The sequence below is a fragment of the Callospermophilus lateralis genome, chromosome 3 (assembly GCF_048772815.1).
Source record: "Callospermophilus lateralis isolate mCalLat2 chromosome 3, mCalLat2.hap1, whole genome shotgun sequence".
Lineage (NCBI taxonomy): Eukaryota > Metazoa > Chordata > Mammalia > Rodentia > Sciuridae > Callospermophilus > Callospermophilus lateralis.
The window spans coordinates 46,351,324-46,374,296 of record NC_135307.1 but is presented as its reverse complement, the minus strand read 5'-3'; the positions used below and the strand labels follow the sequence as shown (position 1 = coordinate 46,374,296).

Here is a 22,973-nt window from a genome sequence, read left to right as displayed (position 1 = left end):
TTTAAAAATATTTCATGCATGAATCTATTTTATCAAAGTTTATTTAAGCTTGTTTCTTTGGGTTAAAGTTAAAAAGTTTCTCCGGCCTAACACTGTATGTAGAGCTATTATCTATTAATATGCCAGTGATAAAGCTGGACTTGGATGGTGACCATGCTGTGCAAGTCTACTATTATATTAACTGAGTGTGCTCATAAATTCTTACCTCCTTCAGATACACTGGGGATACTTGGCACCACATCCAGAGTAATTTGAAATACATGTATTGACTATTTTTTAAGCTTAACACTTCCAAATTAATGACTCTCACCTAAAGTATTTTTTAGTCCAACTGAATGACAATAGTCATTCTTGGTCTTGTTGTTTATAAAAAGGAAGATTCTGAAGGAGGCCTGCTTTCATTTTTTTCTAAGTAGAAGGTAAACTGTAGGGTTGGGAGGAGGAGGTGGATAGGGGTCTTAAAGAATGGTTAATGTGGGCTGGGGTTGAGCTGAGTGGAGTGCTTGCCTAGCACGAGTGAGTCACGAGATCGATCCTCAGCACCACATAAAAATAAAATAAAGGTATTGTGTCTATCTACATCTAAAAATATTTTTTAAATGGTGAATGTATGAACAGCATTCATAGAAAATAGGAAGAGCAGGCCATAAAAGAATAATGACCATGTTGAGGGCTCATTTGAAGTGGGAGAACATTCAAGAATGTAGCAAGAATCCACAATCCTAATGTTTGTTTTATCCTGAAGTTCTTAATAGTTAAGATATAGATGTAGAAAGGTAAGTAGTTACACAGAACCAGCATGTTTATTATTTTACTGACTGGACGTGGAGCAAGATCAAGGAAATTAAGACAGGTAAGAGAGATTGAGATAAGGCTTCTGGTGTGATAGGAAAGAAAAAGGAATAGAAAGATATTTGGGGCGAGAAGGGGAATATTGTGAATTTTTTTTATTTAGATTTATTTCCACTAAATACAGGCCATACAAGAACTAATGAAAATCCATGGACAAGATCCTGTTTCATTTCAAGACGTCAAGGTTAATTTTTCCTTTAATGTATATAACATTACCAGTAAACATTATTGTGTTAATATCAGATAATCATTTGTAGAACATGAAATTTTATATGAAAGCTATGTACTATGAAGTACTATACCCAAAGAAGCAAATACCCAAATGGGTATTAACTGTTACTTATTCTGAACTGATATTTAAATAATTGGACATTAAGACATGTGAATCTTGATTAATTTGTAGAGTTCAAAATTTTAGTATTGTCAACCTTGTGTTTTCATTGGAAGCATGCATTCATTTTTCAGTTTAGCTTGCATCCTTTGGTAGTCTATTCCACTATAAATTCAAGTTCTAATTGGGAACTACTTAGGTTCAAGCACTTTTTTAGTATAATCTCTCAAAGAGCCACTTGCTTTGATATATTAAATTTAAGGAGACATCAGTCCTACAGTATGAAAACCACCACTATGTCAAACACTGTTGTTGCCTAGCATTTTAGTAATCATTTTTACCAGTTCCGAGTAACTTTCAGTATCTAGTACCATTTGGTTCTTCATGTTTGGTAACATGTGTAATAAAATACCCTGACCAGTTTCAACTGAGTAAAGATAAAGAACTATTTTGGTTTACTATAAACAAAGCATATTTGAAACTCTGCAACAGGAAGTTTAAGATATAGACATTTTAAACTGTAACCAATCTAGGAAAGACTAAAAGTTAATACAGTTTATGTACCTGAATTGTTAATCTTTTAAAAATGTAATTTGCCTCCTTAAATGCTACTAAATATTGAATGATTTTACTTCAAAAATATTAGAAAATGAGTATAATATAAATGTAGTATACACTTCATTACTGTAAAAGTGGTTTTTCCATCAATTCTAGTCATTTTGGCACAATTTCACATCATTTTGGATGACAAATTCTTTAATACTGAAATCTCCCCTCTTCTCATCCTCGGTCTAGAGTAAAAGTTGACATTGGTATTGGAAATAAAGTTTTGTCACTTATTTCTGAAGTACTCAAGTTTTTAGTTTGAGCTAAGTTTTTTTTCTTTTAAAGTAAACTAAGGATTGGGGATATAGCTCGGTGGTATAGTGCTTGCCTGGGTTCAGTCCTGAGTCTCCCAAAATAAACAAACCAATGTTTTTTCATCACCAATTAGAAGGTAATAGAAAAGTACTTGAAGTTAGTATGTATTCGCAGAACACTGCATTAGCTAGTTCTACCACTAATTAGCTATGTAGCTTGAATTAAACTCTGAACCTAAGTTTCTTCATCTATAAAATGAGAAATAGCAAATCACATAGCTCAGGAATCTCCCAGTAAGATTCTGTGATTTTAGATAAAGGAAATTGCCTGTCAAGTAGAGAAGTAAAGCAGAAACTTTCATGAGAGCTTAACTGTCAGCTGTGAATTTTAGATCAGTGATAAATACCAAGTAAATCAGATTTTACTGTATTTTTCTCTTGCAGGATGAAATCTTTGACATGGTAAAACCAAAGGATCCTTTGAAAATCTCTCTTCAGGATTTAATCAATAGTAATCAAGGAGATACAGTCACTACCATTCTAATTGATCTGAATGGCTTCTGGACTTATGAAAACAGAGAAGCCCTTGTTGCAAATGACAGTGAAAATTCTACAGACCTTGATGATACATGATCTCTAAAAAACTAGACTGTCTTAAGATGCTTGAATGCTGCATGTGAAACCTTTGAAGCTGAACTCCTTTAGAAACGGTTTAAATAAAATGTGTCTAAAAAACACAGCAAGTGTTTCGGTTCCTGGAATTTTGTTATATAGTTTGGAAACAATAGGACCAAATACTGCTTATTTAGGAGGTAAGTTCTGGTTTCATTTAGCTCAAGCTCAAATATGGCAAGCGTGATTTGCAGTAGGTACAGGGATAGTTAAATCTGCATAATCTTTAGAGACAGAGGAAATTTTCATGGAATATTTCTGATCCTCATACAGAATTAGAATATTTGAGGAATGGTTTAAATTACTGGCCATTTAACCTTCATTTTTCATCTAAAACATTATATGGTATCAGGGATGTTAAATGACTTTCCATTAGAGTGGAACCATTTATTTCTGGGTTATAAGTGTTTGGACATGATCTTTCTTTTAATAGGATGATGTGTCAATAAAAATTACTAAAACTAATCACTGATATAAAAAGAAATCTGTCTGCATTATTTAGCCAGTATACCACAGTTACATTTATAAAACTTAATTCCATATTATTTAAGGATTTTTGTTAGAAAATTTATTTAATTCAGTAAAGGCTAATTATACTAATTGTTTAATTTTTTTGAGATTAGAAGCTGAATATCATGAACTGTTAAAGTAGGAAAAAGTGAAAGAGGCTTAAAATAAGACAAACCATTTAATGCATTTATGGGAAATTTTATAGTTTGCATAAACAAAAAAGTATAAAAATGTAAGGCACAGTGAATAACTATAAACATTACAAACTGGCTACTTTGGGGCATGTAGTGAAAGTAAAATTCAAGAAACAAAAACCTTTCAAAGTCACTATCTTCTTTCTACTATAGTCACAAAAGTTTCTAGATAAACTAAATATTAGACATTAGAACCTGTAAGGAGAAGATTCAGAAGATCATGTTTAGAACATACCTGCCTTCACTTGATAGGTACTATTCTCAGTTTAAAACATATTGGAAGGAAAAGTGACGCCGCCCTAGCATATTTAAGAGCTGTTAATAAACTAATTTATGGTGACATTATACACAATGATGAGAATCCTTTAAGCACTAAGTTATATAGTTTACAACCATGAATAAAATTATTACCATTGCATAGTATGAAACACCATGCCTTGAAATCTACATAACTGAAGATTCCTAAGAGTTTATCCTTCCTAAATTCAATTATCAGTTGAAGAATTTAAAGAACTTCAGCTTTCACTTGATTTTTCAACTTCCAGTTGAACTGAATTCACACACACTGACAATACATAGATTTCTATGACATTTTGTTATAGATTTCTGCACATTGAGTTTGTTTTTAAACTATATATCTTAGATAAAATTTAAGATTGAAAGCTTAACGCTATTTAGATGGCTGTTAATATAACCACTGAGTATTAAGTTTGTGAAAAGGCCCTTTTTTTGGGTACTGGGGAGCTTTACCACTGAGCAACATCACCAGTCCTTTTTTATTTTTTTTTTTAACTCATCTTGCTAAATTGCTGAAGCTGGCTTCAAACTTCCTTCTGCCTTAGCCTATCATATCGCTGGGATTACCAACTCACTCAGCTTGAAAAAGCTTTTAAGGTCAACATTTCCAAAACACTCCATTGCATTCATCTTTATCTACATTTAGTTGTAAATCAAGTCATGCACACATCTCAGGGGTTCTGCACATGTTCAGAAATATTTTCAAAATTAGCTTCATGTAAGTTTGTAAACTTTGCAAATTAACTCAAGTTAATTAACCAGGTTGCTACTTCAAAATATGAATGAAATAAGGAACTAATTTCATTATTACTATGTACCTTGAACCACATTTAACAACTTCTGATAGCTTCAACCTATGCTATACACCAATTCCCACCCAACTGCTCTGCCTGTCTGAGGCATTAAGGGCTGAATGAGTGATATAACCAGGATGCTATGTGGATAATCACTAGGTTTTACCATTTGAATACAAATATATTAATAAATTAATTCTTTAAATAAGGTCAACATTATAAACAAAGCTGATTATTTAATTTGAATAACAACTTTCATTAAAAAAGAAAACTCAGGGCTAGGGATATTGCTCAGAGTACTTGCCTAGCATGCCCTGAATTCAATCCCTAGCACATATTTTAATATTTGGTGTAGTAAATTCAGATACTTTTCCATAAAAGTTATTCTCGATAAAAGGAAAATTCAGGGTGCTTCCATCTTGTTCCTTTTATTACACACTTAGTGAATCATGCTTTGTATGAAATTAATGGTTAAATAATTAAATGCAAAGCATAAAATGCAAGGCATAACATGAGAAAATCTGGGAAAGGTCAATACTCATTTTAATCTGAGACTGTAGGATTCTCAGCTCCAGTTACCCTAAATCAATAACTTACCTTTTTTTTAAACAAATAATAGAAAATTAACTCTTCTTAATTGACTAGGAATCTAGAATGTCCTTAACCTTTTTTAAAGATCATAAAACCAAAGCACTGTGCTGAGGGTGTAGTTCAGTGGCAGAGTGCTTGTCTAGAAGGCACAAGGCCTTGGGTTCAATGCCCAGCACTGCAAAAGGAAAAAAACCAAAGCACTAATTTCAACATACAGCAAAAGCATAGTGCATATAAATTTCAGATCTGATTTTTGATAGTTAAAGCCTAATAATGGAGAAACATTTCTTCTTTCCAAATAACAATAATTTAAAATATAAATTAATTAAAGTTTCACTAAATAGAAAATATGAAAGTTCTTGGTATTAAAAAAAGAAAGCCTTAGGACTTGAAGTTTGATAGTCATTTCATTCTATTGTGGGACAGAGACTGAATTTTGCTTGCTTTCCATAATTACTTCACAGTCTTCCTCCATTTCAAAATTAAGATTCACAAATGAACTGGACACCACTGTTTCTGGTTGATCTGTCTGAACAATGGAATTATCCTGAAGCTTGCTCTGTTGGTATTGTCTTTCTGCTTCTTCAGACATCCTATTTTCTTCTTCTTCTTCTTCTTCCTAAAAATGGGAAATATCAGTACTTGAAATGTTAATGTCCAAAAGAACAGTAGTTCTTCGATCACCACAGCTTTTCATACTTTTTTTTAAACCAAAACAGTATCATGTCCAATTCAGTTTGGTCTAATTAAGACATACTCCCCCTTCCCTTTTTCCCCAAATAATCATTATAAAAGTTATTAGGACTGGGGTTGTGGCTCAGTGGCAGAGTGCTTGCCTAGCATATGTGAGGCACTTGGTTTGATTCTCAGCACCACATATCAATAAATAAAAAAATAAAGGTCCATTGACAACTTTAAAAAATATTTTAAAAAATAAAAGTTATTATATAAAATATAAATCAAGTCAAGTTATTTTTAAAACATGGTCTAGAACTAGCTTAGATGAGTCCTGAATTAACTTTGACAGGGGCTTTTTTTAAAATTTAGATTAAGCCTAATCTAAATTTAAAAATTGGCAAATAAGGCAGTTCCTGCCCTGAAGAGGTTTATAATCTAGTAGGGAAGTTAAGACAGGTGAAAAGTATTAAAACAAATAAGTACTATAAAGATTTAGAAAAGAGGGGCTTGGGTTGTGGCTCAGCAGTGGAACACTCGCCTAGCATGTGGGGGGCCCTGGGTTCGATCCTCAGCACCACATAAAAATAGATAAATATATTGTGTCCAACTAAAAAATAAACATTAAAAAAATTAAAAAATAAAAAAGATTTAGAAAAGTAATTTCTAGTTCTTCAACTCTAAATTAATTGAGAAGTTGGCATCTGTTTTGTACCCTTTGATAGTGATAGTTAATGCAGAGTAACCTTTCAGGGAAGATTAATTAGGGGTGTGAGAATTAAGATAGACCATTTAGGAAGCTATTATAATAGTCCAAATGAGGTAATGGGGCTCTAAACAGGGCTTGTAGTGTAAATCTTCACAACTTCTACATACTAACTTCACTTGAATTGCTATTTTTAATTTGCTTGAAGGAGAATAATAGATACTAGTATCTATTTGTGTGCTGCTCAGTATATACTAGGTGCTAGTCTAAGCATTTGAGACATTAATTCATTAAACCTAGTATAGAGGTAGTGGTTCTCATTTATAAAGATAAGGAAGTTAGAAGTACCAGAGCCAGATTTTGAGTTTAAAGCCTTTGGTTCTTAAGCCTATGTTCTTAAAGCACTAAATCTTTCTTATTCTTTAGGTCTAAACTCCTGTCACCCCCCACCCTAAGGCCTCACTACCTCCTGCAGAAATAATAGTCCTCACATCTTTGCACTTTCATAGTGGGCACATACTCATTTTTGATAACACTTCTATATCCAGTCTTACATGCCCAAGTACAGAGGCTGAGTCTTGTTTCTTCATCTTAAAATTAGAATGATTCAAAAAGTGATATGTGAAGATTAATGTATATAAGGCAACTCACACAGGACTAGCACAATGAAACATAACTTAGTTTTTGCACATGGATCTTAAGGAAATTCCATTTTTAAAGAATCCTAAAATGTATATTGTTTTTATAAACCAAAGGAGCTATCTTTAGTGATAGAACACTTGCCTAGCATGTGCAAGGCCCTGCGTTTGATCCCCAGCAGCAAACACAAAAAAAAAAAGGTGCTGTCTTTTGGGCAGCTGCATAAGCTAATTATGCAACCCATCAAATCTATAGCAAACCAAACCAAATAAAAAAAAAATAAAAAGGAGACATACCTCTTTCTTCATCCGGTAATACTCATCAATGGCATATTGGTATTTTGGGGTGCTAATACCCAAAACAGATGCAATCTTCTCTCCAAGAAAGTCGCACACTAAAGACACAAAATTTAAAAGAAAATTCCATAAACATTTTTTGAGCACTTTCTATATGTAAGACACTAGAATACAAAAGTTACTGTTCCTATGCTCAAGGAGATTACTGAAACCCAATTTGTCTTTCATCATTTCTCTAAGAAGCATTAGTAGCATTTTTGGGGCTCCCAACAACAGTCTGTTCACATTTCTATTTCCTTTTTTTTTTTTTTTTAAAGAGAGAATTTTTTTAATATTTATTTTTTAGTTTTCGGCGGACACAACATCTTTGTATGTGGTGCTGAGGATTGAACCCGGGCTGCACGCATGCCAGGCAAGCGCGCTACCGCTTGAGCCACATCCCCAACCCTCTATTATAACATTTCTTGACAGACATTATAATGATCTGTTGTCTATTTCTTTTAAGAAAAATGTATACCTTAGAAGGTTGGCTATCACTGAGCTGAAGGAGGGGGTTACTTTTTCATTTAGTGCCTATCATGTGGCAGCCATGGGGAAAGGTTAGGCTTAGATATATTAAAGGACTTGTCTAAGCTGAGCTGATAAAGCAGATCTAAAATTGAACTCTAGGTTTAAAACTCATGTTCTTTCCATTACACCAGATTGTCCTGCATATAGTGAGTACTTGCAAATGTTTGTTGAATCAATTACTATTCACAATATGCTCTAGTAAAAGACTGAAATAGAAGCTATAAAGAAGTTAAAATTGGAAGCGGAAGAAAAGTTTTATGGTTAATCTATGTTTAAATTAGCATAATTAAGTCATTAGTTGATAATTCATTTCCTTCAGAAATAAGATGTATTTCAGTTTAAAATAAAAACTATAAATGAAGTAAAACTACAGGCTTTAGACTAAGTAACATGATAGAACAAGAACAAAACCAGTTAAGAAACTCAATGACAGTAGCATTATAGATGCTAACAGACTGGGCACAGTGGCACACTCCTATAAACTCAGTGACTTGGGAGGCTGAGACAGAAGAATCACAAGTTCAAGGCCAGATTGGGCAATATTAGCAAAACCCTGTCTCAAAAAGTATGAAGTGCTATGGTGTATCTCAGTGGTAAAGTACCTCTGGCCTCAATCCCCAGTGCCAAAAAATAAAACCAGAAGCTGAAGAATGTACAAATTAGATTATATTAATCTTCCAATGCAAGCTAGCATCTCCCTTTTGTTTCTCCCTTAAGTTTGGAAACTTGGCAAAGTTCTTGTTCTTGGAGTATATTATAGCAGTTATGCAATTTTCAAACAGAAAAACAATACCTGAAAGGGTTGATGTGGCAGCCCGAAGCATGTAAAACCATAAGTAGGGGCCCCAGGTAAGTTTTGCCTGCAACAAGAAGTCAGATTAGCAACATTCATACTTAAAGCCATTCTTTGGTTATGAATGAAGTAGAAGGAAGTAGTCAAATAGGTACATAGAATATACACATGCTGCAATGCAATCAAAAATTTTAAATCTTTAAAGACAGGATTCCATGAAGATATTTTACATTTGCCCATATAATTACTACCGGCCTTAAGCCCACAGAAGAACAACAACAACAAAAAAAGATGCAGCCACTGAAATGAAGTTAATAATTCAGTCTAGATTATTTACAAATTGATGATAATCTGAAGTCTTTCTCCTGTCTTGCTTTTTTATCTTTAATGTTCATAAGCACAACACCAGGGATGATATAAAAATCAAGAGAATCACACAATCCAACACACTTATATTACAGTTGGGGAGTTAAAGGTGTAGGGAGTTGAAGCAGGATAAGTAAGGGTACACCAAAGGAGCTTCTAATAATGAGAATATGAGAGACAAGTGGAAAGATGAGTTATTTGTTTCCTTAAAGATTAAAAAGGGACTGGAATATACAACCCAAGACCAGTTCAGTGTATATTTGGTTGTTCAGGGCCACAGACAGAATGCAGTCTACACCACATACCTCCATAGTTAATCTCCATAAAGTGCTTTTATGAAGTACTTGCCAAATAGATGACAGTTTGCCTCTGATAAAACTGATAATTAATGCAGATATCCTTAACTGTACCAATATTTTCCTTTATCACAAGAAAACACTGAAGCTACTCTGGAGCCTGAGGCAAGAGGGGAGACTGCAAGTTCAAGGGCATGCCTGGGCAATCTCAAAATAAGAAACAGCTGGGGATTTAGCTCAGTGGTGGAGCACCACTGGGTTCAATTTCCAGTACCATTTAAAAACAAAAAGCCAGGTATGGAAGATTGAAGCAGAAGGATCCCTTGAGTCCAAGAATTAAAAACAGCCTGAGCAACATAGTGAAAACCCATCTAAAAAGAAAACAAAACATGGAACATAGTATAAAGCCTGCAAATCGAATACATTAACAATTACTTTAATATTGCTTCTTGGGAGGAGAGATAAATTTGTCCATAATTGTTTTAGCTAAGATATTTTAAACCATGCATTGTGGCACACACCTGAAAACCCAGCAGCTCAGGAGGCTGAGGCAGGAGGATCACAAGTACAAAGATAGTCTCAGCAATTTAGCAAGGCCCTAAGCAACTTAGATCCTGTCTCAAAATATTAAAAAGTGCTGGGGTTGTGGCTCAATTGTAGAGCACTTGCCTCGCACATGGAAGGCACTGGGTTCGATCCCCAGGACCACATTTAAAAAAACAAAACAAAAACTAAATAAACAAAATAAAGGTAAACATTGACAACTAAAAATATTAAAAAAAAAAAAAAGGACTGGGGATGTGGCTCTGGATAAGTGCCCCTGGGTTCAGTCCCTGATACCAAAAAAAAGTAGACAGTCTTGCCATGAAAAGTAGGTATGCCAATTTCTTTGATGGTTTATATGAAAAGATATAGAAGTGAGGTAGTGCTAGCAAAAAAATAGGGTCAACCAAAAAATACTATATGTTATTGACTCATTGGATTAAATATTGTATTTTCTACATTCAAAGCAAGGTACGTCTCATATCTGATGTGAGGATTACTTTAAAGACTCTGTTTTTAAGAAATTATGACTTTATGGTTTACAGCAAATGGGACTGTAGCAGAAGTAAAAGGAATGAGACCAAATTCCATAACACAAAATAAATGACAAGGGCAAGGGAACTATTAAGGACTAGGCAAGCTAGCAGGTGCAGTCGAATGCACTTGAAATCCCAGCAACTCAGGGTAAGGCAGGAGGATCACAAGTTCAACCCATCCTCAGCAACTTTATAAGACCATGTCTCAAAACATAAAAAAGGACTGGAAAAGCAGCTAAGTGGTAATGGTCCCCAAGTTAATTCCCCAGTACAAAAAAAAAAAAAATGCTTTGAAAGAAAGCATATATTTACTTCTCAGTGCCACAATTCTTCTGGGGTTGTTTCCAGAGACAGTAAGTACTAACATCCAAGCTAGGACTACTAAAGAACTGAACTGTTTCAGAGGTGAGGAACTAAATAAAGATTCCTGAATAAAATCTATCATTATCCCACACTACTATGCAGAATTAATTTAAAAGGCCCTTTGTACCTGACCTTTCTGAATCAAAAGATAGCTCAATAGTCTAAACTGGAACTGTGCCTCTACTTACAGCATCACTACCACCACCACCATCCCAGTAACAGCAAAACTTGGACAAGATCTTGGGTCCTTCGAGGCTTTAATTTTATAATGCTAAAACTCAAAATGTTTCATTTTTTTCCTACAAAATTTAAAGTATCCATCTTTTCCTTCCCCAATAAGACCTGATACCTCTTGTTTTAAAACTTTTCAGATTATAAAAAGTAATGCTTTGGGCTAGGGTTGTAACTCCATGGAAGATAGCTTGCCTAGCATATGTAAGGCTTTGGGTTCAACTCTCAGCACTACATATAAATAAAAAAATAAATAAAGGTCAATCCACAACTAAAAAATATTTTTTAAAAAAGTGATGCTTGGGCTGGGATTGTGGCTCAGCGGTAAAGCGCTTGCCTACCATGTACAAGGCCCTAGGTTCAATCCTCAATACCACATAAAAATAAATAAATAAATATAAATCCAACTTACTTAAAAAAAAAAGTGATGCTTAATATAGAACACTTAGAAAAGGGAGCAAAATCTTTAAAAAATAAAGCCACCCATTTCCACCACCTTCATTAACATTTTTTAAAATAGTATTTTGTTGTAGATAGATACAATACCTTTATTTTATTTATCTTTATGTGGTGCTGAGGATCAAACCCAGGGCCTTACACATGCTAGGCAAGCGCTCTACTTCTGAGCCACAGCCCCAGTCCTTATCATTAACATTTTAGTCTATCTTTTCACTTTTTTCCTGTGTGTGTGTGTGTGTGTGTGTTTTATAATACTGTTATATTATCTATTTATATTATAATTTTATAATACTATTATATTTATCTTTTCCCTCACTTCCTATAATAATTAAGCTTATTAAGCTCATTTCCTTATAGCCTTAAATTCCTAAAGGTGTAATTAACTAGGCCAAAAATATAATCAATTTAGAAAGTTTTTCACCCACACCGCAAAACTTCAATCTGGAGAATTTATCAATCAATATTCACCAGCAATGAGCATATGAGAGTGCCATTCCCTTTAGATCTGCCATACCACCTGACCTTCTCCTTAAAAAAGTTGACAGGCAAAAATTACGAATTTTGAATTCTGACTATAGTATTTCCTTGTTTATCCAGTTTTACTTCCCATGGTTTCAGTTACCAGCAGTCAACGTTGGTCTGAAAATATTAAATGGAAAATTCCAAACTTTGGGAGAGGTCACACTGACATAACTTAAGAATCACACTGTTATTACAGCATGTTGTTCCATTTTATTATTAGTTGTTAATTTCTTACTGTGCTTAACTTATAAATTAAACTTTATCATATGTATATATGTATAGGAAAAAAGTACATATAAGATTCAGTTCTTATTCAGGCTAGGATATAGCTCAATGGTAAAGCACTTGCCTAGCATGTAAAGGCTCTAGATTCAATTAAAAAAAAATTTTTTTTGAGGGACTAGGATTAAACCCAGAAATGCTCTACTACTCTACCACTGAGCTACATGCCAAGCCCTTTTTAATTTTGAGGTAGGGTCTCATGAAATTGCTCGGGTTGGATTGGATTTATGAATTTATGATCCTCCTGCCTCTTTCTCTGGAATGGCTGGGATTACAGGCATGTACCATTATGCCCAGCTTAGATCTTCACTTCTTATTCTCTATCTGTATCTTACGCCAGGAATATTTATCTTAAAACTTCAGTTTAAATACCAAGTTTTAATTGGGTCTGTGTAAATGTAGGATTTTTTTTTCCAAAAGTACCCATGGCTAAAAACCAAGAAAACCCTTAGTAGTAGCCCTGCTATGGTTTGAATGAGCTCCCCAAAAGAAGTCTTGGAAATTTAATCCCCAATGCAAGTGCTGTGAGGTAGGGCCTAATGAGAGGTGATGAGACCATGAGGGCTCTGCCTTCTTGAATAAATTAATAATATTGTCACAGGAGTAGGTTATAGAAAGGCAAGTTTCTCCTCTTCTCTCTCTTCCAGTCTTGGATTTCCCACCCTCACAACTGTAAATGAATCAAGTTTTGTTCCTTATAAGTTATGCAGTCTATTTTTCTGTTATTGGCAGCACAAAATGGACTAAGACAATCCCTATATGTAGAGGATAAAAAGAGACAGCAATTAATGGTAACCCAGAGAGAATGCCCAAATGGAGAAAACTTCCCAGCAGCTGTGGCCTTAGAGCATGCAGTTACCCACGGCATATAACATAAAAGGAATCCTAGATTCTGGATGGTGAAAAATAAATAACACAACTTTAATTTTTTTTTCCTGCCCTCTGATTTTCTGCTGAGACCCTGGATTTAGTCCCTAGAACCACCACCAAAACAAACAAACAAAAAAAAAAAAAAAAAAAAAAAAAAAACGGGGAAGCCAGAAGACAAAGGAACCTTCTGATGCAGCTCATGTCAGAACACAATGCAGGCTCAAGCAGAAGAATAAAGAGTGACTCTAGAGAGGCAAACCCAAGCTTTAAATGATGCTTAGTCCACAAACACAAGAAAGATTAATGGCAACTGGAAGTAGTTAACATGGTTCTCTGCTATCAAAATGTTCCAAGATTCAGATGCAGATCATCTGTGAACATACTCCAATATGGTGAAAGATTTTTCTTTCTTTTTTTTTTTTTTTGTTACTGGGGATTAAACCTAGTTAATTAAACTTTACTACTGAGCTACATCCAAGCCCTTTTATTTTTTTGAGACAGGGTCTCACTAAGTTGCTGAAGTTGGCCTTGAAATTGGGATCCTCATGCCTCAGCCTCCCGAGTCACTTGGATGGATTACAGATGTGCACCACTGCGCCCAGCTAGATATGATTTGTTAATAGCTAAAATTTATTTAGAGCCAAGTCTGAAGAAAAAAATCAGTAATAACATTTCCTAAATCAAATATAACTAATTCTCTAACCTGTTACTATGGTTTATTTTCTTCATAGCACTTTTCAAAGTCTGATAATTATAGTATACATTTGTTTATTGTCCATCTTCTAACTAGCATAGGATAACAAATTTATATTGCCAACTGCCATATCACTAGCAACTAATATAGTGCATGTCAGAAAGTACACATTGTAAATATGGGATCAACTGGACTCTCAATACAACTACTTGAATGGGTAGCACTCCTTTTTAAAAATGTTTTATAAACTTATAGTCCCTTTCTGTATAATTTTGAAATTCTTGAGAACTGCATACTAATTAAAACTTGAGACCATATAAAAAGAACTGACAATTCTTAAGTGCTAGAGTAGAAACCATCAGGGTAATATGGTCCAATTCAAAGGGACTGAGGTAGGGCTCACTGGTGCAAGCCTGTAATCCCAGCAATTTAGCCCAGACTGAGGCAGGAGGATCGCAATTTTGGTGCCAGCCTTGGCAACTTAGCAAGGCCCTCAGCAACCTAGACCTGACTCAAAATAAAAAATAAAAAGGGATGTGTTACAGCTCAGTGGTAGAGCATCCCTGGGTTCAATCCCCAGGACTGAAAAAAGAAAAAGAAACTAGAATTCTAGAAATTTAATAAAATAAATAAATAAATAAATATAAATAAATAAATAAATAGAAGATGGGCATGCTGGCACACGCCTGTAATCCCAGCTATTCAAGATGCTGAGTCAGGAGAATTGTGAGTTCAAAGCTAGGCTATATAACATATAGTAATACTCTCTGAAAAGAAAAAAAAGAGAAAATTCTTATATAAATCATTTGACAGTGACCAGAACTCTCAACAGTTCAGGCTATTCAACTGCTAGAAATATTTTCATCCACATTACATAAAACACAATTTTCTACCAAAATCACAATGTATAATTTTATAATGAGAATATAGTTGGGTTTAATTCTCAAGCCCCTCTTTTCAACTGTTTTCATTAATCAAAAGATGACCAATATCAACCTACCGGATCAATAGAAGGCAAAACATCTTTCTTCTCTAGTCCATCAACTTCATCTTCATCTGTACTGTATTCTTCCATTGTTTCACCACTAACAAAGTGGATGACCCTCCTTGGAACTTTCTTCTTTTTTCCTATGACTCCCAGTTCTACATTTTCAAAGCCTCTTTCATTACTCATCTATATCAATAATAAATTAAAAACATGAGTTTCAAATGAAATTTTCTTTCATCACGCACACACACAAAAAAAATGTTTAGTTTAGTTTAGGGACTTAAAAACAGAAACCAATCCTTAAGTAATTTTTTAAAATATATATGTAGAGTTAATTTTTAAAAATTTTCATAATCACCAAGGTTACAGAAAACAGAATAAAAAATTTTATTTAGGTCAATAAGTATATATCAAGCACTTAGAGTCAGAGCGATCTCAATGCTATATATATATAAATATGTACTGGACACCCATAATTTTAAACAATAATGAGAATTAAGGAAGTATTAGTAGAAAACATAAAAAAACATGCACACATATACATATTAAGTGTATAAAATAAGCAAACTGTATTAGGGAACTATTTTGGATTTGAGATTAGCTATGTATTGCCGCAGTCTGGTTGACTGGGCAAAATAACGAGGAGGGGGGGAGTGACAAGGAGCTTGTGAAGGTTGATACAGCGGGAGCCGCTTTATTGTCGGACAGTAGAGGTATATATACACTTAACTGATTATACACAGCTTATTTCAATTAACATCCAGATACATCAATTGGTCATTAAGGAATTCTCATCATCTTAATAATTAAACACAGCTTAACTTAATTGACATAATCTAGACACAGCAGTCAGTTATTAAGGAATCTCTATCATCTTAATGGCTCGCTGTCGAAGTGCCAGGCGCCATCTTGAATTGTCTGTGGCTCTCAACAATGTATGACCATAAGAAAAGCAGTTCAGCTTAACTTAAAAATCTCTCCTTACACAAAACAGGACTCCTAAATTCAAGTGCCTTTTGGAGCCAAGCAAGTACCAAAAATGAGTAAAACTATAGAGATGGGTGGATCCTGCGGAGAATGCATGCCCCAACTAAAGACATTTAAACTAGGAAAAAAATATTTTTAGATTCTAAAAAAAAGTATTTTTAGATACTATGCAAGTCAAATAAAAAAACAACTATAAGCCAAACCTGAAAAGCAGACCATTGGTGTTCTATCCCTAAACTTCCAAATTTCTTAAGTCAATGGTATACATATAGCAACAGGCTTTTTTTTTTTTTCTTTTGTACCAGGGATTGAACTCAGGGGCACTCAACCACTGAGCCATATCCCCAGTCCTATTTTGTATTTTATATAGACAGGATCTCACTTAGTTGCTTTTTGTCTCACAGTTGCCGAGACTGGCTTTGCACTTGCAACAGCCTCCCGAGATGCTGGGATTACAGGCATGCACCACTGCACCCAGCTCCAGAAGATTTTTTATTGTAAAAAATTGTATAAATTTTAAAACTACTTGTACAGTAGTCTCTGGAATTCTAACTACATCCAAATTTTACTCCTAGAGAAATACTAATTTTTATCATGTACATGCAGTTGTGTTTCAAATTCAAAGTAAATGCATACTGTGGAAGATGGTGAAGAGCTTCTGTTTACTGTCATTTTACCTCAATTTTAAACTCTTAAGTCTCAATTTCACAAAGGGACAATACATAATGGTGAAGAAAAATCTGACAACTGTGGTTACATCCACAAATAGGAACTCAGTTATGGGAAAAAGGTTAAGGCAAGTGAGTGATCAAGAAAACTTTTAATTTTTTTTTGCATTTTGCTATTGGTTTGTGATGAGAATATGTTCATGTATTACTGGTATAATTTAAAAACTAAACCAAAGTAAGATATATAGGACTACAAGACTAATTAGACTATTAGGACTACAAGAATAATTAGAGTCATGTTGGTATTCTCTAAGATAGTTCCACAGCACAGAAATTTTATCTCTATAAAAATTCTATGGGCAAATGTAATTTATACCCATGATTGTTGTTGACCACAACAAAAGTTCTTTGAAGTGGAGTTACAGAGATGTGATTATATTGATAAATACAGTAGAATGGAATTACTCAGTTATATAAGTATAAGCAACTTTATTTTTATGCACTGTGTATTCTATCAATTCTCTAAGGTCCTTTTCAGAAAACAGATACAGTTCTTATCTTTTACTTTCCAAAGGTAAGTTTAGTCATTAGCCATGATTTGAATCCAGGTATAACCAACCCAAAGATATCATTGGTAGCAACTAACAACTGCGATATAGGAAGCTGCAGATCATGAAAATTTTGATAACATGGCCTTATCAATGGGTTATCCTGGAAAAAAATTCAAAATTGTCTCCAGGTTGTCTGGAAAGTTCAAACAAATTCTAGCCCTTAGTAAAGATCAATGAACTGATTGTATCATGATCAAAATGGGGAAGAGTGGTTCACCCAAACCACTTTTTCCTATACCACACTCCCTCAGTTCCCAGCACCTACAGCCAATCTCATGTTTCCCCTAAGATTTGGTTTATGGTAAGCAACCTAGTGAGACCCTGTCTCAAAATTTAAAAAAAAAAAAAAAAAAGTTTGAGTTTATGGTTATCCTGATATCAATGTTTCCTTTTGGACTATGACTTGGCTTTTTAGATTCCTTAATTTCCTGTGCCAAGCAAAGCCAGAAGTTAGATTAGATCTCCAGTCAGTGAATAGAGCTCAGATCTTTCATAAAATGATACCATACCATACCCTGCCAGTGTCACTCCCAGGAGAGAAATAATGAGAAGCTCTCTGTAGCAATCTCAGCAACTCAGGCAAAGGCAGGAGGATCACAAGTTTGAGGCCAGCCTTAGCAACTTAGGGAGACCCTAAGCAATTTAGTGAGATCCTGTCTTCAAAAAATAAAAAGGATTAGGGCCAGGTGCGGTGGTGCACACCTGTAATCCCAGTGACTCAGGAGGCTGAAGCAGGAGGTTCAAATTCAGTCTCAGCAATTTAGCCAGGCCCTAAGCAACTCAGCAAGATCCTGTCTCTAAATAATTATAAATAAATATTTTAAAAAGGGCTGGAGATGTGGCTCAGTGGTTAAATGCTCCTGAGTTCAATTCCTGGTTACCTACCTCCCCAACCCCATAAAAGAGATTTTATTTAAGCCCTTTCTTTAAAAAGTTTAAAATTAATGTTTGATGTAGTAAATCTCAAATTTTAGGTTTATCATTTTAAGCAGGGGTCAGCAAACTTTCTGTAAAGGCCAGATAGTAAATGTCTTAGGCTTTATAGACCAGAAAACCTCTTCACAATTAAACTCTGTGAAAGCAGCCATCAATGATAAGTCACTTACATGGACACTACATAAAAAAGGGGTGTGGCTGGTGCTCCAATAAAATTTTCATAAAATGGATAGCTAGCTGGAAATGTCTCATGGACCGTAGTTTGTCCACTCCTGGTCTTAAAGAAGCAGATTGGCGAGTAAAAAGTCTATGAAAGACAATTTATGATGTGGAATTCTAACCTGCATTCAGTGGACAGGAAGCAATGAGGTAGACATTGCCAAGTAAAACCAGAAAATAATTTGGTATGAAATTTCAATAATTATAAAAAGTACTCTCATTTTTGTAAATAGTAAATCTCTCACTTATACAAATTCCATAAAAAATTTTAATTATTTACTGTCACTTATACAAATTCTACACTAATGAATTCTAAAGATCTGAAGAATTTCATAACACCAAGGAATTATGAAATGTAATGTCTGTTAACATTTAATTATGCTGTATGGTTAACTGGATTGTAAATCTGCTTACCTTGATCCTCAGGACCCGTTTTTAATGGCACTTTTATTTTTATACACTTCCATGGCACCCAGGACTTCTTTAAAACACATAGTACACTTGGAATTTTTTGTTGCATCACCTTCTACTAGGGAGTTAGCAACAAAGACACCTCTTTTAAACCAACAGTTCCTCTAACATTTCTGTGTGGTAAATAGAGGTGCTAAATTAAGTAGTACTGAAATTTTAACTCCTTTGAAAATACTCAGAGAGGCTGCTGGATACAAGGTCACAACAGTACTAAATGGCCTGATTACACACCTAATTCTAAACATAGATCCTATCTCTCTTAATTTCTTCCTTACATGACACTTGGTGTTTGTCAGTTCTTATAAATTTGGGAAGGAGTATAGAATGGCAGCCTTTCCATCCACCCGATCTCCACCTCCTTGGTCTCTTCCTCTTGCTAAGTTCAAACCCTTGGCATAAACAGGGAAAATTTTAAAACCGTCTGTATAGTATGAGTTCATTTGTATTTAATAAAAAAGAAAAGAAATGCATAGAAATAATAGTTACTTTGGGGGAAATAAGAATATGAGGAAAAGGCAGTAGGTATATTCCTGTAAATTTTCACCCTTTGCTCCAAAACCTTCTTTACTATTTAAATATTATAACCAACAATATGAAAACTACATAACACCACTAAACCAAAAAAACAGTCTCCATTGAAACATTTATCTGGCATATTAGTAGAGTTATATTTACTTTGCTAATACAAAGCTGAAGTAGTGGTGAAAACAGTTCTAGTGACAAAAAGAAAAAACAAATGGAAAAGCCCATCAATCTCTGTTGCCTTGAAGGTTCAGTGCAAGTATACCTGTCAACAAGAAGTCAAACAGAAAATGAAGTTAATCAATTAGTGTTGTCCCCTGAACTCCTTGCATATTATCCTCCTCCTCCTCAAATAGGAAAAAATAATCCACATAGAGATTAGTACGTGGAAAAACTGTTAGTGCAAATTGCATATTATACTATGAGCTATTCTTACATTTAGGAACAATTCTTTAAGAACCCGTAGTTTGGGGAAGATGTCTTACTAACAATTCAGGTACTTAGTCTCAAAACTGAAAGCATTGGAAAAGCTTTCCCACAGAAGTTGGGAAAATTTCTGAATATTAACAACTCCAGGTTGTTCTGTTTCAAAGTATGGGGATTGAACCCAGGAACACTCTAATGCTGCCCTACATCCCCACCCCCATTCCCATCCCCCCCTTTTCTTTTACTTGTAGATGGACAGATACCTTTATTTTGTTTATTTATTTTTATGTGGCGCTGAGAATCCGACCTGGCGCCTCGCACGTGCTAGGCGAGTGCTCCACCGCTTAGCCACAACCCCAGCGCCCCCGTCCCTTTTTATTTTGAGACGGTGTAGAACCTTGAATCCTACTGCGTCAGTCTCTGGACTATTTGGGTTTACACAAGCCTGCAACCCCAGGTTTTTAACTGTCAAAACTACACGCGTCAGCGGGTTCCCGTTAAAGTAATTCCTTCATTAGCTTTACTTGGTCAAAGACCAAGATTTACCACTAATCTACACTATCAATCCAAAACAAATGTCCACAAACTTTACCTAACTCCCTACACTGCACTGCCCAATACAGTAACCACAAGCCAATGTGGCAAACGCGCACTTGCCATGTGGTCAGTCGCAGCTGAGATGGACTGCTAAATTAAAATATTCAGGATTTCAAAAAAAAAAGTAAAATACCTTCTTAATTTTCATATTATACGTTAATTTTTTTAATAGAATGGGTTAAATAAGACACCATATTAAAATTAGTATCACCGGTTTCTTTTTACTTTCTTGTGGCTATTGGAAAACTTCGAATTACAATTAACTGTGCTGCTCTGAGCCTTAGTCACTTCGTTGGTAAAATGGGGTAACACCCACCTGGCCCGGTTATATGAATCAAGTCAATGAAAGCCTGTAAATGCTTCTGGGCAGATGCCAGGGGAGGCGCTGGCTCCACAGGGAACTGAGAATTGACTAAACTGCGTCACCTGGCTTTCAACTGCTTTTAAGGACAGCCTTTTGGAGACACGCCTGTTTTCTCTCGCTCGCAACCACTAACTGGAATATCCCCCCCGGAAATCCAAGGCCGCCCCAGAGTCCGCGGCGCTGCCAGCGAAAGGGCTGGTGAAGGAAGGGCGCCCCAACCGGGCGGAGGCGTCCGCTTCTTCCCTGAATTGGTTTCTTGGAGCAAAGGCAGGGGTATGGTGAGGGGGAAGCCCCGAACTCACATCCGGCAGGCGGCCTGTTTGGAAGAAGGCCGGGCAGGCCAAGTAGGTAGTGAGTTGACAGGGCGAGGAGGCGCTCGGTTCTCCTGGCCTCAGCCTCCGCGGCCCCACCTACCTGCCGCGCCGAGTCTCCGAAAGCCTCAGCTCCCGACACAGCGACGGTTTCTCCTTCCACACTGCCCACCGGCTCCCGGTCCATCGTTGTCGTCGCCACGGGGCTGCTGGCAAGATAGAGTAATGGCCGATAAGCCCACTTCCATCCTCCGCCTCCCCGCCCGGTGGATGGCCGAGCCCCGCAGTCCGAACCAGGGACTCACCAGCAGCGCCCGCCTGGCGCCACGCCCAGCTAAGTCACTGTAGGAGCGACCTGGGGACCGTGAGGGGTGGGGCCGGCTTGAGGGGCGGAGCTAGCCTGAGCTCGCTAGCCAGGTTCGGCACCTTTGGGCCCAGCTGACCCGTTTGGGAGGCCGCAACCACCCGGCTCGCGCCGGGCGGAGCGGGGCGGGGCCTTCTGTTGCACTGTTTCCGGCCAGGCCCACGTCGGGAGCTCGCGGAACCGCCGCCTGGCACCATCCATGACATCATGCCTTGTACCTGGAACTAAGCTTAGCGTGCGGATTTCGGCATAGTAGTTTACCAGCCACGCCCTCAGTCACCCTCCCAGACTGCAGTTTTCTTACAAGTAAAATGAGAACAGTTGCGTAGTGAGCGTCAAAGGCTACTGATGTACTGATAAGATGAGGTTACTGAATATGTAAAAATGCATGGCATATGCTGCATATTCCATTCCTAACATGGATGACAGACCAGCCAAAACACCTTTTAAAATGAATTCTGCTTACATTTGTCTGAAATACTTAAATTTTTTCTGTAGAAAAAGCGTTAAAGCCTGAAGGACAGTAAATTATGAGCAGTAGCAAGCTTACTCTGTGTTAAATATGAGGAATATTTTTATCAATTTTTAGAGTTGTGTATGTAAAAAGAGGCGGGGAGAAGGAATCCCGGACTTTTCCATTTTTTCCCAGGGTGCCACCAAATTAGAAAACCATGATTTCAATTATTACCGCATGACTTTAACATTAGTTGGATCATTTCCAGGTAAATTTTATACTGTTTTAGCATGAAACTTTCACTACTATGTAGAGGTCAAAAACAAAATATACGTTATTTTGGCCACAGAATCCATCATTTGATACTTCAAGTTCCATTTTCATGCCAGTCCCAATTCAGAAATTCCTCCAATGTTACATGTGTAGCACATGTTATTCAACATGGCATCAGCAAATCCAACACCCTTAGAGCCTTAAATGTCCCTTTCTGTTCTATGCAAAGTTCTTTGTCTGCCCTCTGCGTAGTATTCTTGTACATTTTCTATCCTATTTACTACAATCATGATAAACTGAAAGAGCAAATGCAAAAATCTTTTTTGTGTGTGGTGCTGGGGATTGAACCCAGGGCCTTGTGCTGGAGGTAAGCATTCTACCAACTGAGCTTAACACCAGACCGCAAAAATCTTAAATACAAAGAACAATTCTTTGAAAACCATCTACATTTTAAAAACTAATTAGAAAACCATAATAATCTACATTCTGGCAATATAATCAACCAAGTTAGCTTGCTGAAGATGTAAACAAACATGATCAGAGTCCCTATGGTGGCATTAGCAAAAGGTGGAAACAGTTCAAAACAGCAAAACCAAATGGCAATAAATTGAAAACAAAAAGCCAGATTTCATGAATTGGCCTTCATAACTGCTCTACATTACATATATTTAAAATCTGTTCCCTCTTACTGGCAAGAAGGGTAAGCAACAATCTTAAAAATGTGGGATGTTTATGAATTAAACCGTGATTTATTTTCCAAGTTGGCAATTAAAACAATAAATTACAGTTTCCACTGCTGCTATTTTTATGGTTTACAAGTACTGAATGTTTCCTAGTTTA

The 22,973-nt window shown here is 35.9% G+C and overlaps 2 protein-coding genes across 8 annotated transcripts in view; one reads left to right on the top strand and one right to left on the bottom strand.

Moving 5' to 3' along the window:
- Window positions 1-2,780, top strand: part of Ppp2r3c (protein phosphatase 2 regulatory subunit B''gamma) — a 29,087-nt gene extending 26,307 nt beyond the window's left edge. For 4 of the 5 annotated variants that reach the window (XM_076850195.2, XM_076850197.2, XM_076850193.2 and 1 more), the window contains 2 exons: window positions 977-1,036; window positions 2,488-2,780. In XM_076850195.2, the coding sequence (XP_076706310.1) occupies window positions 977-1,036; window positions 2,488-2,676 (249 nt within the window). In that variant the 3' untranslated portion in view covers window positions 2,677-2,780. The remainder of the gene's footprint in view (window positions 1-976; window positions 1,037-2,487) is intronic. The other variant, XM_076850196.2, reaches the window with a different exon arrangement.
- Fam177a1 (family with sequence similarity 177 member A1) lies at window positions 933-21,522 on the bottom strand. 3 transcript variants are annotated; one of them, XM_077109140.1, is made up of 6 exons: window positions 21,348-21,522; window positions 21,146-21,251; window positions 14,943-15,116; window positions 8,781-8,847; window positions 7,418-7,515; window positions 933-5,720 (listed from the first exon to the last, which is right to left on the bottom strand). In XM_077109140.1, the coding sequence occupies exons 2-6, from the start codon at window positions 21,227-21,229 to the stop codon at window positions 5,514-5,516; spliced, it is 630 nt and encodes a 209-aa protein (XP_076965255.1). In that variant the 5' UTR covers window positions 21,230-21,251; window positions 21,348-21,522; the 3' UTR covers window positions 933-5,513. The 3 variants fall into 3 exon arrangements, with proteins under 3 accessions (XP_076965255.1, XP_076965256.1, XP_076706316.2); XM_077109141.1 differs by having other exon boundaries at window positions 21,146-21,248; XM_076850201.2 differs by lacking the exon at window positions 21,348-21,522 and having other exon boundaries at window positions 21,146-21,341.
- Window positions 21,523-22,973: the final 1,451 nt, after the last annotated feature.